Raw genomic sequence first — 17619 nt, 5'->3', positions numbered from 1 at the left:
ACAGCAGGGCGAGGTCGATCCTCATTCCCCTGTCAATTCAGAGACCAAAGATGCTGCTACAGAGTTGTCAAACTGATGATGTCGCTTTTATTAAGATCCAACTGAGGGCACGAACAACTCAACACATACAGTGGAACAGCAGATCATATGCTGCCTCAAATGTTGTTGTGGAAAAAATAAAGGAAAGGACTTAAAAGAGTTGTCGGACAGCAGGGTTATGCTTACTGATGCCTAATTCCCAAGAAGAAGAACCTGTGAGATGAGGTTTGCATTTGACCTGTAATGAAATAGAAAAAATAGAAGTGATTCATGATCTGTTTCTCGTGACAACTTGTAACACAGGATCAGTGTGTTCAGCTGCTACATGAGCAGTAAATGCAGATATGTCTCCTTCTAGTGGACACACTGAGCCTGCAGCTGCACAAACTCACAGTCCAGTCTCTACACCTGCTGCACCCTCTGTCGTTTTGACATGTCAAAACGTATATCTGACTTTAGAATGAATACAATAAAGAAGTAAGCGTTTACAACTCCTGTTCTGTTACAGTATCGGTATATTACTCAAAACTGTATTTTTACATTTTCAACAAATCATTTGAAGTTCAAGTGACTTTTGGTTCAGTGGTGCTTATTGTGAAGAGCATGACGCTTCAACAGTCGCTGTCTGAAACACAGTTTAGGCATCAACATGGACACAGTGATGACGAAATCACATAAAATCTAAACATAACCCCCCAAATAAAATCAGATAAACAGTTAATCTTGTAACATATTTATCATGCAGGCAGCATCGGTCACACTGTAGCTTGTCTGTTCTGTGTGTGAATGAGTCCATTTCATTCTCTCTCACTTAAAGTTTATACAGTTTGATAAATATAAAGAACCATTCTTCTAAAATAACAATTAAGCAAATATAACAATTGCCTTTATGCAAATGTGTATCTATAACTGCTGAATGTATTATGCAAATGTACACATTTTGACTGCAGCCAGTGACATTAAAACTTGATTTCATGCTTCCAGTTTACACCGGTTTTGTTTTGTCTGGCGGCGATGTCACAGGCGTCAAAGGTCAAGGTCTCAGAGCTCTGTCATCAGGAGGGCTCTTAGTATCTTCTCTCTGTCCACCCTCATTTCCTCTCCACTGCAAACACATATAAAATTCATATTAAAAATTGGTGGTGAGACAACAATAGATGTGAAGTTGAGGAAGAAGGGTTTGAGTTTGAGTACACATTTCTACATATTTATATAATAAAACAGGTTTCACAAAGTCAGAATCAGTCAGTATAAATCAAGTAAAGGTGTGCTACTATTGTACCTATTTGTAAAACAACTACTTCTTTAGACTTTTAAAACATTTATTTAAATGAAAAGTCCCCTGTGTGTTTATCAGTAATGATGCATTAGATTTTATAAACTACTACATTATTTTCTCTGCACCCATCCATCTAAAAATAACAACAGTGTCACATAAATGTGTAATGTAGAGAGTTAAAAGTACAAAGCACCTATTAATAGTACAATGTCCTCAGTTACTTCCCACTATTGTCTAAACGTGAGTCACAGAGCAGAGCAAAGGTGTGTTACCTGTCAATATGGGCGGTAAGGTAAGGGACCACGTGAGGGACAGAGCTACAGTAGTAAGAAGGGGAGAGGTGAGGGGAAGGCGAAGGAGAGGGACAGCAGGGGCTACCCAGCTCCAGTGCTGGCATATTATCCACCTGCAATACACACCGACGCATACACACACACACACACACACACAAACAAACAAACAAACAAACACACACACACACACATACACCCCTCTGTTTACTCCCAGATCAGGCTCAAAGGTTGAAGTAATCCCCCATAACTGGAGTGCAGTGCACTAAACAAACACCCATTCTTCATTTTTTTTGTTAAGGCGTGTGCACGTGTCAGAGCGTGTATTACCTGTGGGTATATAGACGGCTGTATCTGTTTGTCCAATGAGCTGCTGGAGCCAGACTTTGCCATACTCTGGGAGGAGATGGCTGCAAGAGCTTCTGGGAGATTGTCCTCATCCTCATGGTTACTGACGAGGAATAAATTGAGAGGGACCGAATGACTTATATGATCCGCTGATTGTTGTGAACTGAATGTCATTTTCAAAGAGCGGAGATAGCAGGGCTTTTGCTTTGAGTATTCTGTGAAGTATTCATTTCAGGAGTGCAATTTTCCACTCACAGACGCTCGAGTGCTGGTTGGGGAGCTCGGCCCTTCAACAGTAATCAAAGGTGATGTGTACTCACAAGCTGAACTGTCTGACCAGTCGTTTTCTGCGGTTGCTGCTTGTGTTGGCCTTGGGCTGCAGCCTCTCTGGCGTGGGGTTGCGGTCTTGCCAATGGGGAGTTTTGTCTGCAGTCAGGCTGGATGCAGCAGAGTCTTGGGACGAGCTCTGATACCTGAAGATCCGAATCATCACGTGGAGAGTGAGTCAGAGATCCACATAAATGCAGAAACACATTGTAGCAGCAGGAGACAGGATAAAGTACTGGCCTTTCAGTGAGGGTCTCACTCGAGCTCTTCCCTCGAGGCGTTGGTGGAGCTTCCTTCTTAATATTGGCAGAGAAAAGAATCCAAATAATTAAACTGCAAAGAACATGAGGTTTAGATGGCTAGGTGGGAGAGTCAGCTTCGGCACTCACCCTGAACGCTGCCTCCATCTGGGCCTTGAGGATGTTACACTTGAGGTGGTCAGGGAGCATTGCTGGAGAGGCAGGAGGGTGCAGAGACTTTTCAGACAGTTGCTTCTCCTCTCCCTGCCAAAGAGAAAGAGAACACAACTTGTGTAAGACCTCACTGTGTAAGCAGAAGGGGAAAGCAATGAATAGGAAATGTGTCTGACCTTGTTGTCCATGTTGACATGCAGCGAGGGCCAAGGAGGAGAATCGCTGTCTGACTCCAGAGCTTTGAGCAGACACTGAGAAATGTCCAACTCATCTGCCGGGCAGGGAGGAGCTCGACGTTCTAGTACACACAAACGGTAATGAGAAAATGCACTACAGAAAGAGACAGATATAATCGGACAAGAGACTGTGACAGAATGGGCAATTCACCCAAATCACACAAACATCTGTTCCCACAGAATCCCAGTGGTATTTCAGCAATAACAGTGTTATAGCACAAATAGTTTAACAGAAATCTGCCTATTATTATACGTATAAACAGTGTTCATGTTAGTATGTATATGACCTATTAGTAACAAAGACAGAATTTCTGAAACAAAACACTTAAATCAATCTGACTGTTGTTTTAAGATAGACCCGAATTAGAAGTTCTCCTTTAAGTAACAAAGTATGGTTTGGGATTTGGATGAGTCGACCCCTTAAACAAAACACAGCGTGCTGATGAAAAGAGCATCAGTGTACCTACTAGACTCATCACAGATTTGAGGACAGACATTGTCTGGACAGCACTTCTTCAGACTGAAAGTACTCACTGTTCTTGGTGTGTGTGTGGCAAAGCGTGTCCTGGCTGTGTGTGTGGCGGCGGTGGTGGTGGTGGATCTTGCCAGAATACGAAGTCTCATTCTCCTCAACGCTGAACTGATGGTGTGAAGCAGGACCACTCAGAGGGAAACTGAAGATGACACATGATGCAATCAACCCCCCCTTTAACAACGTGCCACTTTTACCACAACCGCTGATTTTAAACTACATATAAATCACCATTTACCAAATTTGAGACTCAAGATTTTAAACAACCTCATTTGAAATGAAATAGGCGGCTCGAGCTATAAAACAATTCATTTCTGTTGCAGTTTTAAAGTTTATTTGTTTAGAAGCGATATATGGCAACATCCCTAAAAGCATTGTGTGATTTCAGTAAACATCACAGAGTAAAAGGCAACACACACAATAACAGTAAAACATTAGCCACATTTCTGTAAACAGCCGATTTAGAAAATCTGTAACCTGACAGAACGCGAGTGTGACGTTTATTTAAAAACCTCACTTTGAAGGCACAAACACAACATATGCAGGATCCTAGTTCATGTTTTTCACACTATACATAAAGCAGCATAATCCCTAAACCGATGTACAGCATGCGTCTAACTGGATCCCTTCCACCTGTTGATATTCAACTCATTTATTTCTAATTAAAACAATCTGAATTAATTAGCTGTCACATGATTTTTACAAGGCAAGCAGACAAATCTAATCTTCCAGGCAGACAGCAGTAAACGTACTGAGGCATTAAAATATCAGTGAAGATGTTCAAAAGCAAAGGCACAAAGCCATTATAAGCCTGGTGCCAGCTGTGTTTTATTTGTGATACAGTAGTGTCTTTCAAACTTTACTGTATATCTGTATGTGAGTGGATAGAGAAACGTGTTCTTGTTAGAGAAAAAGAAAGTCACAGGAGAATGTAAATTAAAAAAAAAAAAAAAAAGGTAAATAGTGCAAAAAGTAAAAGGCGAATCTTAAATTTTGGGATTTCTAATGTCAGCATTTGTTTGATTAGCACATTCATAACCAACAAATCACAGGAAGTGTTCCCATAATGTAGGGGCTATGGGGAATGTAAACAGGAAGTATAATGTGTCCCATTGACTCGGTTACTTAGCAGTGAGCTACAACTTTAGTCTTATTTTAGGTCTATATTTGGCAATGTATTCAGAATTAATTGAAATAATTAATAATAATGAATTCTTGTAACGTACTCATAGATGAACAGACAAACATCACTGAATAACCCTTAAACAAATAATAAAAAACAATTTAAAAATTTGATTATTCTCAGAAAACATTTGGAGATAGAAAGATCATCTTTTTTATATTATGCTATTCTGATTTGTGGACAGTTATTTGCAACAGATATCAGAATGTTGTTAGAGGTAAACTCAAGCTACACCTAATAACATGTGTTCGGGTTTGACTCAATTATGAGCCAGAGAAAAAGGATGATTTTTAGTGCAAATTGCAGCAACCTGTGGTGTTAAAGGTTCTTAAGGTGCCTTAATGCCTCCATGACAAATCACAATAATTAACCAGCATGCACCTGACCCTTTGACCTCATGCGGTATCTCTGCCTCATGTCAACCTTAGAGAAAGTCCTTATTTTAGGAAGATGACCACTGAAGCACGTGAGGGGATGTGACAAACGGATGAGGACAGACGTGATGAAGATGAAAGTGACAACTGTTTCTGTTGAGTCCAGCAACAGAGCCTCTCTCTCTGGGACACCGGCTGGTTTTAGTGTTAAGAGTCTGGGTTTTGAATCATATTCCCAGGTCAAGCAGAGGTCAAAGTTCAGTCATGACCTTATCCTTGTACATCACACTGTTGGATCCTTGTAATGTGTTGCGGGGTGGTTCCGGGACAGGAGGATGACTGTACACAGGACTCGTCGCCACAAGAGAAGGCCTGAATGTGACAGGGTGAAGGAGGATCGCACATGCACAGAATTATGGAGGTGTATAAAACAAACACACACATAGACAAGCAGCATAATGAAGTGTATGAGTGACACAAACAGAAAACGTGTAAGGAACAGAGATGAGATGAGTCTGAACAGTTTATCTAAAGCCTGTCCTCTGTGTGTGTGATCAGTCATCTTACCTGTGCGGTGGCGTGTGTCCGGAGGGCTGCAGGTAAACTGGGGGTGTGAGAGCAGGGTGGGGCGTGTGCCATGGCTCGTGACCAATGGGAATATTGTGCTGGTACTGGAGAGGGAGGAGAGGAGAGCAGAGGGATTGAAGAGATGCTGAAATTAAATGTTGTCACAAGGACGAAGCCAGATCAGTGACTGGCTGCTGCTGCTGTGTGCGTGTGTGTCTGTGAAAGTGGGTTATCTGAGGTCACTCACTGGATGTAGGCTGGGATCAGGGCTGGCATGAGAGCTGGAAAAGAATGACAACAATCACTGATAGCAGATTAACAAACTGAAAACATTTGCTTCTCTATGCCTGTATGGTGAGTTTTCATGGTGGATGATCCACGACCAAGGACAAAGGAAGGACATTTCACTTTTCTTTTATACAGTTAATATTATCTGTACCTTTATGAGGATTAAGGATAAGAAGTGAATGCAGAAGTACAGTAATCTGACCGTGCATGTGCCTATTTTTTTTATTTTATTTAAGGGTGATGTTGAGTGTTTGTTTTACCTGATATGTGGAGGCTTGGCTGGAGAAATGGCAGCTAACAGAGAGATATAATATCAGTTAGAGAGGAAAGCAGACAAATGAAAAGCAGCACTGCCAATGTGTCACTTTGTCTTCATTTATTTATACTTTTTCAAAGGCATTATCTAGTGTAAGAGTTTTTTTTTTTTCTTCTGGTGCTCAGCTATTATTTGAGTCGTCATTCTTTTTTTTTTTTATTACGGGGGTGAATGCATGTTCTAAATCCAATAAATAAAAGGTGTTTGGATGTCAGGGCTGACACATTTGGAGAAAATACAGTCTGCAGTCTGCACTTAATCATACATGTAGGATAGATTATGGTGACGTAGAAGCTTGTGGGCCAGCGTAGCTCACAGAAGGTGGGAATTATGGAGGAGTGAAGAGTACAGCAGGTGCTTTAGAAAAAGTAGAAAGGTGACACTTAAGTTTAATAACCTAGAATTTAGACCACTTTCTTTATAAAAAGCAAGACCAGTTTTAAGTATTTTGATCCTGTTGTATTACCATTTTTAGATAAAACCATGCGGACAGGAAGATAATTTTACAGTCTGCTGCTTTTCTTCTCTAATATAATAAGCTCAACGCTAATTTTGTACAGCAAATTTAATTAGAGGATTAAAACAGCATGCGACTTTTACAGTAACACGTGCTGGCATAAAAAGCACAAAACAGGTGCTTTTACTCATCAATGTTGTGAAAGTGCAGATAAAACTCACCTTTTCCCAGTGAGTGTGTGCGGGAGGGGTATCGCTTGCTCGGCCTTCTCTCGAATGTGCTGGCTCTCCTCAGTCGACCTCCGTGAGTGGCTTGATACTCCGTTTTACCACTGAGACAAAAGAAGAAGAGATAAAACAAAAAATATAAACGTTACAAAAAGATTTTATAAGCTTAGTTCTAAGTTTGGGAGGTTTCATAGGAAACCACAAATAAAATGAGCCTAATTTTAAATTACACGAAACGCACCTTTAGTCATTTGGTAAAAAATCTTTATCCAAAGCAACCTACAAGCGAGGTACAAACCAAGCAACAAATCTAAAGAAGAAAAAAGACATTCGAAGCAGACGTTTGTTGACAGAAAGCTTGTAGACCTGGAACAGGAAGGTGCTGGTGAGTCGTCCACTCTGCTGCTGAATGTTATAGCTGTGAATCTGAAGCGTGCAGCCACTGTTTTGGGCTATTAACCTTTAAAAATTAAAATTCTTCAATGAGAAGAAAAACGGTTGATGTGCTTTGATGAATTTTTAAGTTAAGTTAAATTGACTTTTTGTGGGAAAAAAAACACATCAGATGCAGTTTATCTTCAAATGAGGGCTATTTTAAGTGTCTTAATGTGTGACTGGAGGGGGCTTTAGTAAGCATAATTATCTGATGTGATGAAAGCGTCCTTCTAAGTTTAGGAGGTTATAAAACGCACAAAATGAACTAGTATAAAAATTTCTTTAAATTTCTTATTGCTCACTGATTTCTATTATGACCTGAGGCTGAAACTGATAAATAATTAGCTGCAGCACAAACTTCCATATAGGTCACAGTGACATGTGAATAATGTTGGATCACACTGCACTGGACAGGTGTTGATATTTTTACTTCCACCACCTGTAACTTGAGAGTGTATCCGCTGGCACTTCACACTTGCTTTCTTTAGCTGCTCCAACAAATGACAGGAAGTGCCCTTCAAGTGTGAGAATTTGCTTTGATGATCTCTGATAACAGTCTGAAGAAAACAAATAATATGAAGGGGAAATCTCAGTCGCCATAGGAACAGATCCATGTAACCATAGATACGCTGTAACCATAGATACAAAGGCTCTGTTTCATGTGACACATTATTCCCCATATGCTGGTATAAGTGCTGGACACAACTACCTGAGTTTGATGAGTCTGCGAGCGCTACCTGAATCTGAAGCGGGATCCGAGTCGTGTGAAGTCGCTGCGGCTCGCTTTGCCTGTGGTTGGCTGCCGTAGCCGGAAGAAGGAGTGGCTCTCCACGGCACATTTCCACAGGTGTTTACAGATCTTGGAGCTGGCCAGCTGGAACACAAACGTGTGCTCCTGCTCACGACCCTGCACAGTGAGGAAACAACCAAATACTTGTTTGTTAGTCGCCTCACAGCTGAGCGTGTGCGCTTGTTTAGATGTCAACACGCCACAAGTTACAAACCTGATCATCATCTTCCACCACCACCAACGTGAGTCGACTCTTTTTGAAGTCCAGGCGAGTGATTTTGGGCCTAAATTACACACAGAGACACAAAAACACACAAGAAGGATTATTAGTTTTAGTGTTCACAGTTTGGGTCTTATCATCTTTAAATGTCTCACTTTGTTGAAGTAATAACCTAAGAATTGAGTTTAATATGAGATAATACACAGAGAGGCACTTAAGTGTCTCCTTTGAGAAGTTGTAGATGAATAAAAGATGTATAAAAAAGCTGGAATTTGTCACCCCACATTGTTACAGCTCCAACTTTGTTAACTAGTAGATTGGATCTGTTTGATGTACTTACCAAAAGAAGAGGCCGATTTTGTTGGAGCCTTCAAAAACCAGGATACCAGTAGGAGTGAGGCCTAACGCGTATTCTCCTCCATCTCTGCCCTGAGCAGACAACACACACATGCACCTTAAGTTGCAATACACACCTGTAAAGTCCTCATGCATAAGTGATATTTGTGATAGCAAAAAAACACTCTCACACCTTGACAAAGTGCATATCTACTCCGTACAGCTCCAGCCACTTGCATTTGTTGAGAAAAGAAATCTCTGCTTGAGATGGGCTCTTTCCCCTGAGGATGTAAAAAAAAAAAAAAGACACCATGCTGGGATTCATGCCCAAAACAGTCACACGAAAACATCACTCACTCCACCTCACCTCAGCTCTGACTCTGTGTGGCACCTGGGTCTGAAAAAGAAACCTATCAACAATGGCACTTGCTGTATGACCTCTAGAGGTAATTGGTGTTAGCTCGGTGAGTAGCTCTCTGGCTGCGTCTCTGACTCAGTGTTGGTGTGGTCTGTAAGAATGACTGTGAACTCAGAGGGGGTTCGTCTTTGTGCGGCTCCGTCGCCTCGCCGAACAGCATATGTGTATGTAATCTAATCCGAGATGGGAGCAATCAGAGCGCGGCTGGGTTAAATACTGCCCGGAATCAATCAAGACCCTCCAGGGATTAATCCCTTAATCCTTCACACAGGCCAGTGAGAGCGAGGCCGAGGCACAGGAGGAGAGAGAGAGAAGGGACAGTGAAATTTAGACGTCATCAGTTGAAATGCTGGCGCTGAAAAGCAGCAGCAGAGCGACTTCCTCTCCTACTCAGTGCTCAGCTTTTTGCCCCAGTTGTTTGATCCAGTGAGAACAAAAACCTGCTCAGGTCAAATCACCAGCGACTGGAAACCCTCCAGTAAGTGGCTTTGACACAGCAGGAGTATTGTGGCAACTAGTACAGATGCAGGTGAAACGTGTCCTCGGTTTTAGGTGGTGGAAATGTCTCATTTTTTGCAACATTAAATGTTTCTGATAAAGCCTCACACTGAATTTATGATATATGTTTTTTCTCACCTAAGCTCCAGCCACCTGCTGAAGATGTCCGCCTCCATGGCCTCGCTCTGTTTGGGGCTGAAACGAAACTCAGACACCAGTTCAGGAGAGTGCTCCAAAGGATCACAGTCTCCCAACTCACCTGGATGACAATAAACACACAACATCGAGTTTAAGGCTCAAAAACCAAGACAATCATAAAAACAAGGGCCGAACTGAACATTATGAAGTAAAACAAAAAAACGTTTTCAATAACAATAAACTGTAAATATTGGATTAGTTTCACTTTAAAACACTTTTTCTTGTTGGTGCTTTTAAGCTTTAATGTTTCGTATCTGAGGACAGACTGCAGAAGTGCCACCTTTTTTAATTTGAGGAACCTGCAAACTCATTTTATTTAATTTGGCAATCGGATGTATGCAGTAATTAATGCATGACTTGCTTTTCTGTAGCTAACACTCAAATCTTGGGTGTCAAAGTAGGCTGCACCACCAAGGAAGAAAATACATGCCTCAAGTCTGCGTGTTGATTTTCATATCCAAATGAAACAAATGAACTGCTTCCTGAGAGGTCAAATCAAACAAAGTGAGTGTTGGAGCTTTGGAAAACAGGTGGCAGTAATATGAATACTCCACATGCACTGCAACAGCGTGGCCGTTTGAGAGGTCATACTCTCAGTGTGACTGTAAATACAAATGAAGTCTACTTACTTTGTAAACAATATGAAGCCAGCTCGACTGACACGTCATACGGACATTTCAATCTGCAAGAAGAGACACTGATGATGAGCTGTGAGTGCTTCATCAAAGCAAGTCCACTGCCCTATTCATGGTGTGATAGTACATGTTATGATGTGTTAGAAAGACAAAAAAGTGTGTGAATGCCCTGCACTGCATGTGCATGTCAAGGAGGAGAGCAACGCTTTTCCTAAAATAAGCAACCCTGTGCTGTTCCTGATCTTGAGCTTTATAATAGAGCTGGACTCTGGGGATCCGTGGCCCAGATAGAGCAAGGAGGGAAGAGTGGTAACACACAGTCTCAGAGTGTGTTTGTGCACACAGGCTCGTGTTTGTACATGAGAAGCTGCAACAATGTGCACAGAAGTCCCCCAAACTCTCATGTAGGTGACCCATACGCTCGCACAGGTGAGTGTGTGTCTATCAGCTTTAATCCTACTTTCGAGATCCAGATAGTCGTGCACAAACCGGGGGGAAATACCAGGGCATGGCTTGTGAGGACTTGTTTTGGTCTCATGAGCAGAGCAGAACACAATTCGAGTTGAATGATGTCCTTTGTTTTTGTTAAGGCGTGTTCATCTTTCCTCACTAACCGCCATTAATACATGACAGACGTGCTTATTTACAAAAGGATGCAAGTGCTCACTGGTTTCAGAGCTGCATCCACTCATGCCCCTCTACCAGGCAGTCAGATCTTCAACTTGCTTCACACTGCAGTAATGAGGTCAAATTACCCTTCATAGTAGATACTGTAGGGATGTTATTTTATACTGTACATCAGGTATTCATCCACCAATTTAACTTTTAGGAAATGCCAATTAACTTGGTTATTTGATATAACTTGACTTTCTTGTCTCAGTTCTTTTATAGTAAAAATAAGGAATAATATCCTGCATTTCCATCTATTCTGTTTTCATTTCCAGAGGCATAGCTTGCTTGTTAGCTACACTAAGCTCATAGCACCTGTTTGTCAAAGTTCAGCCTCACAGATCTCACAGAGCTACACTCTTTATTTGTTACAATGACTAGTTATCTGGGATCTGTAGCACGATCGCTCACCTGTCAGACTTACTGATACGTGGTTAACTAATCATCTCCTGTTTGCTGCAGTTCATCACCGGCCCCCTCCCTTCACTTTCATGCATGTTTAACCCTCTTCTTCACAACTAGTCTAACTTACATTTGACATTACATTACTTACACTTACACTTAAGGCCAGCTTTACCTGACGACTTCCTCCTACTACTACTTCATCTTTTTTCAATCCGCCCATCTTTAAACATGGACGACTAGTGTGGTCTTTACATGTGAAATGCTATTTGTCTGTGCAGCCTTGAGTCGTTTCTTTGTCCAGGTCATTTGCTTCCCACATCTCCTGCATAGTTCCTTCTTTTATGAACATGTGTAGGTGTGTTTGTGAATACATCAATGTCTCGAAATAAGCGTGTTTGACATTCTCATAGATGTGCAAAAATATATATTATAGTATAGTGTGTTACAAAACTGTGGTACACTTTATGTGTTTATACAAACTTACTTTCCAGACAGAATATCTTGCCGAAGCTGCAACACAAACAGATACCTGTTGAGGTAAGAAAATAAATCAAATGATATATCACCAGCTTTTCCTCATCTCTGACACATAAAATGCTTTAACAAGTCTCTGTCCATTTGGCCTTGATTTGAATCTGCCCACAGCAGCAAAGTAATTAGCCTCACGTCCCCTTTGGATAGCTACACTGAGAAAACTGTGTGTGTGTGTGTGTGTGTGTGTGTGTTCATATGTGTGTGCATGTTTTACCTTGTAAATTCCTCACGCAGGTTATTTGGCTCTGAAGAGTAAAATTTCACTCTGAAGAACAATCTGTAAGGACGTCCGTCTGAAAGAAATAAAGACAGCAGGGAAAAGTGTGAATAAAGACTAGGTGTGTGTGAGTGGAGAGAGATGAAGCAGTCATTTATCTAAAATGTATTTAATTAAATCAAATCGTCCTATGATTTATTTTATCCATTTCATCTCATCTATCACTGTCCAGTAGGACATAAATCTTTATTCACTCACATCTCAATGTAGCATCCTTTAACATTTCTTTCCTGTATTGCTTCCACATCATTTTGTTTCTTATAAGCTCCTGAACTACAACTCAGTGAATAAAAGATCATGCAACAAACAACATCCATCTCTCCTTCCCCCTTTTGCACCATTCACCCACCTGTTACAAGCTGCAGAGCAAACAAGAGTACGACTCCTAACGCACACACTAATCACCATGTCAACATCTGATAACGTACCACCTGCTCCCCACTCACCTGCACGCTGCACATTTTCCTGCACACGTACACAAGCGAGCCTAATTAGAAAACCAGCCTGAACTCACCTCTGATCTGTTTCTTTATCTGCTTGGACATATCCAACCAGTGCTAAAAAAGAAAGAAGAGATAGAAACACAAGGGGAGAATGAGTTTTTATGAATTTTTGATCTACTGTGGCAGAAGTAAAAGCTGCTACTCACTGAGACTTGATCTGTGTCCATGAACTGCAATCCAAAGTAGTCTGTCTCAACCAGGTCTATGTGATACATGATCTGGTCAAAAAGATCCTGGCCTTTGGATTGGCTCTACAGCAGAAGAACAGAAGGTTAATGATTTTCAAATGTGTGTTTATCTCTGATCTACTGTTATACCAACACAATTTTCTCTGGACAAACTGAGTCCTCAAAACTGAATCAGGAGTTTCATCATTCAACTGTCTCCGTAGCTGAGGCATGAGAGCAAATTAGGTCCATAACAGGGGAAAACCGACTTGCAGTGAATGTGAAAGTGGTGGACATCTGGGTCATAAAGAGAAGAACAAGCCCCTGAGGGAAAGACCCTTATTTGGGCCTTTATCACACCGAACCAAAAACACAAGTAAGAGCAACTTTCAGCATTATGTCCCAAATGGTATGTGCCACAGTTTACGAGCAGATGTGTCTTGATCTCAACTCAAGTGTGACCCATAAAACAAACACAGTGTTTGTGTGTTTGTGTGTGTGTGTGTGTGCAGAAAGATGACAGCCTTGTACTTTGGATCTTGATAACCAGTCTAAACGTCCTGGGGAGTGTATGAGTGTGTGTGGAAATCAGTGGTATTAAAGGATTGGGAACAGAAAAAAAAAAAAAATCACCAGAATGCTCTTACTCATTGTACTGCATGTATTTTAGAGAGGCTGATTGAAATCATAGCCTCTGTCACGTGGGTGCACATGCAGGAGCAACAATGAGGCGAAATTGGCCTTGTACAATCACACACAATGAAGTGAACATTTTAGTGATTCCGTTCTACCTTTTTTTTTTTTTTTTTTTACTGTATTCAGCCTGATGTGAAAACTAACAAGCCTTAATAGGTGAGTTTCAGCTTATTTCTTTGCATCTGTATCAAAGCCTGTGGGAAAACAAGAGGACATGAACAAACTTGTTCCAACACACCTGTGACTAAGCCGCCAGCTTGACAAGCCCTGTGACATTTTGTCGCTGTAGCCGTAATAGCTGTGGCTTTGTGTTATTGCTGTAACGTCCCTGTAGGACAAGAGAAAGACTCCCTACCCTGATAACCCAGTATACACGGGCTGAATGCTTCAGAGGTGATGCATGAACGCAACAGCTTCAGTGACACACGCAACCTTCAAAATGAAAACATCTTATGTGAAACCACTTACGCACGCGTGCCCACACACATGCTCATCATCCCACCTACCCGTCACACACTCGTAGCATTTGTCTGTGACACCCACAGAGTCCCCACAGTGGTAAATCAGATCAGGGAGTCGGGGAATAGAAGGAAAGAGACGGAGGGAGATGGATGGAGCACAAGAAGGAGAGGATGAGGAGGAAGCGTGTGAAAGAGTAAGACGATGAGCAAGGGAGCAGGCCACAGAGGGAGTGTAAAAGAGGATTAGGAGGGAGGGGCACGAGGAGGGGGAGAGCGAAGATTGCTTGAGGATGATTAGATACGAGCAAAAAGAATGATGGAGGAGTAGAAGAGGAAAAGAAAGTAACAGGAAGATGCTAGAGAAAACAGGAGGGGGCAGTTTCAAGTATATCAATGTTAGATTTCTGTTCAGTAAGAATGGGGAAGTAAAGCGAAGAATCAGCCGTCACTGGCTGTCATGCAGAGAGACACACTCCAATACACACACTCATATGTCACTACAGGCTGGGAAACTTTGGCAAAGAGAAACTTGCCGGTGCCAAACCCCAAATATGAAGTTTAAACACACATATTGTTGCAGATTTGAACTTGGGATGCAACTAAGACTGATTTTCATTACCAATTAATCTACAGCTTAATTGTTTAGATTATGTACTAATCTAAACAATTTAGTAAAAAAAATCTAAAAGCAAAGTCTCAGATCTCAAAGTAATGTTCAAGGTTGCACATCTCACCTGAGAGAAGAGACAAAGTCTTATTCAGTCTACAGTGAAATGAATTAAGTATAAATGTTTCCTGTCACTCTACTAATCCATTAATAGTTTGAATTGTTTGCCTACAAGCCTGGAAGAAAAAACCTTTGGCTATGCTCCATCAGGTGTTGGGTTGATCCAACTCTTATTATGAGACTTTAAACCAAACTGTGAAACAGCTTCTCCTCACATTTTAAATTAAAATAAATCAAACTCAATTCAAGCCAGGTAACCCTGTCTTTCATTTTTGCATGACACCATCAGGAACCGGCTTACGGCCCCTACGGGGTCCCCGGACCACACTTGGACACCCTGGTGCATGTGTGCACGCTGTGCCATGCAGCATGACCACACAGAGCCGTCGTCCGTGCACTCACAGGCAAATCCACGTTGACATCCGAGCCGTCGAGCAGCAGGACGCGGCAGGTGATGATGCTGCGCGCCGTGCCGGCCGCCGGTATGTGGACCGAGGCTCCGCCGCTGACCACGGCCGGCGCATGGACGACCTGCTGCTGATGGGCCAGGAGCAGGGGGTTCCCGGTCACCCCTCCTGCTCCTCCTCCTCCTCCTCCCGCTCCTCCTCCTCCCCCTTTGCCGTCCCGCTCGTCCCTCTCTCTCGTCGGGAAGCGGCTCCGGGAGCGGCGGCTGAACGTCCGGCGCAGAAAGCCCATCATCTTCTTGATCCACAGGGCGACGTGGTCCCTGATGTCTGTGTCAAAACTGTTCCGCACCGCAGCCGAGGTCCCGCTTCTGCTGCCGCCGCCTCCTCCTCGTCCTCTCCGGGGCGAGGAGTCACTCAGCAGGCGCGGAGGAGACTTCAGGGCTGCCGATCAGTCCTCAGGCTGGATGTCGGCAGCAGCGGGGGGACTTCAGCCGCATACTAATGAAACTAACGCAGATCGACCAGCCAGGCTCCAACCAGTTGATTTCCAATCATTCAATTCGCTTTGAACGACAGGACTCTCACGGAAATCCAGTCCTCGCCTGTCCTGTCCTCTCCGGTGCACCTGCCTCCTGTTTAGCTCGCTGTTGCGCACCGACTCTAAAAATCCCGGAGAAATCCCGACCGACGCTCCGCAGCAGGAACCCTGAGTCACACGGGGCCGGGGAGGGAGGAACAAAGTCTTCTGACCCGTGGACCGGACCCTGCCGGCTGCTGTTGCTTATTCCCAGCGAACCGAAACTGGAACACCTCACAGGTAAAAGTCAACCAGCGAAACTGGACAAACAGCGCGATCTGCGCCTGCGTAAAAACCCAGCGCAGAACAAACTTCTGTCTCCGACTGACCCACGAGCGCCGGTGAATCAGCGCCACCTGTCGGTCACGGCATCCTGCAGGGAAGGTAGATGATAGCAGATCATTAGAGGCTCCCAGGGTGGGGTCCAGGTCCAGGTCCAGGTCCAGGTCCAGGTCCAGGTCCAGGTCCAGGTCCAGGTCCAGGTCCAGGTGCCCCAGAGGTGGCTAAAGGGTCATAACCAGGACCAAAAACCAGGAGTACTGGGACTTTATTTGTCAAGTCAAAGCCCTTTAAAGTACAGTCCAAATGACACTGACACTTATAAATAAAGAAATAAAACTGATAAAACGAATACAAATTAATTAATTGATTGACAATATAATAAATATTACATGAAATAAATAACAAACGTGGATACATAGGTAAGTAGTTATCAGCTAAATAATTTATTGCTTAGTGTCTCCCAATATCATCTAACCTGTTTCATTACTGCCAGAATAAAATCGTGTAGAAAATACTTTAAAAAATATTTTATTTAGATTTTTCTTTGGGCTGAAAATGAACAAAATCAGCTATATTCAGTCTGAACATGCTAAAATTAGACTTTTAATTATTTGCAATGTGTCATTAATGTGTCATTTAAGTTTTTTTAATTGTTAAATCACAGAAACTCCAAAACTCCTCAATTTCCCACTTCCACTCCTCTAAACAGAACTAAATTACACAATGCCTTTATTCTAAATAAAAAGAAAAAACAACACAAAAAACAGGAACATGCTCATGGAAATCAATTCCTCCGTGTGTATCTAATCCTTTCACCCAAATATTCTGTATATGAGAGAAATATAAATCTTTTCTATACTATAACCCACCTTTTCAAGTGCAGAAACATTGTCGATTTGTCACCCAACAGAAAGGAAACTCCCCAAATGTCTTCAATTTGCCATATTGGCCTTATTTTCAGCTGTGAAGTGAGAATGTGATCTCAGTGTCGTCAGTTACAGCTACAAATCTGATCTTTATCTTCAATAGAAGAACACAGACCCTCACAAATGTGCATCTTCCCATTGAAACATCTCCCAAATGTGGGATTTTTGTGCAGCTTCTGAAATATGGTCTAATTTATTAGCCAAGTGATGACATTCTGTATCATTATCTCGCATATTTTAGCGGTAGCAGGCTTATTGCAAATACTTTACCTCGACATGCCTGCATTTCACTGTATCCATATCAAAGAAGTCATATCATCATCATAATCCTGCAGAGACACTTCAATCTGCACAGCTATATTACGTTTTATTAAAGTGTCTCCTTTAAAGCCAGCATTTTGCATTACCTGACAGTTCAAGCTGATTTGTGATGCCGAGATAGTTTCACTGATATGATGCCAGCTTTAGAGGCACTCAGCTAAAGGTTAAATAATCACACCACTCTTCCCTTCAGTGAAGTGTGAAACAGGCTTGAGTTAGCTACAAGACATCACCAATCCTTCACAGAATCCCAACATAAAG

General features: G+C 42.3%; 1 protein-coding gene across 1 annotated transcript; it reads right to left on the bottom strand.

Moving 5' to 3' along the window:
- Positions 1-79: 79 nt before the first annotated feature.
- Positions 80-17577, bottom strand: epb41l4b (erythrocyte membrane protein band 4.1 like 4B). The gene is made up of 23 exons (XM_026372815.1): positions 15248-17577; positions 12941-13045; positions 12806-12848; positions 12229-12307; positions 11965-12009; positions 10401-10453; positions 9712-9832; positions 8851-8938; positions 8662-8750; positions 8316-8385; positions 8049-8218; positions 6871-6980; positions 6137-6170; positions 5836-5869; positions 5589-5692; positions 3467-3606; positions 2873-2994; positions 2673-2786; positions 2524-2579; positions 2277-2429; positions 1939-2059; positions 1591-1724; positions 80-1144 (listed from the first exon to the last, which is right to left on the bottom strand). Exons 1-23 carry the CDS (start codon positions 15542-15544, stop codon positions 1081-1083), a joined length of 2346 nt encoding a protein of 781 aa, XP_026228600.1. The 5' UTR covers positions 15545-17577; the 3' UTR covers positions 80-1080.
- Between the last annotated feature and the right edge of the window lie 42 nt (positions 17578-17619).

This window comes from Anabas testudineus, chromosome 16, assembly GCF_900324465.2.
Source record: "Anabas testudineus chromosome 16, fAnaTes1.2, whole genome shotgun sequence".
NCBI lineage: Eukaryota > Metazoa > Chordata > Actinopteri > Anabantiformes > Anabantidae > Anabas > Anabas testudineus.
Note: the sequence above shows the minus strand (reverse complement) of the source record. Positions and strands in the feature narration are given on the sequence as shown.

Bases quoted from the DNA above. Each gene is read 5' to 3' on its own strand.
- epb41l4b (XM_026372815.1), bottom strand. From the start codon at position 15,544: ATGATGGGCTTTCTGCGCCGGACGTTCAGCCGCCGCTCCCGGAGCCGC. The intron at 2,430-2,523 runs GCCAGTACTTTA...TCGGATCTTCAG, and splicing joins AGTGAGACCCTCACTGAAAG to GTATCAGAGCTCGTCCCAAG. The intron at 1,145-1,590 runs GTAACACACCTT...ATGTGTTTGCAG, and splicing joins CTTACCGCCCATATTGACAG to TGGAGAGGAAATGAGGGTGG.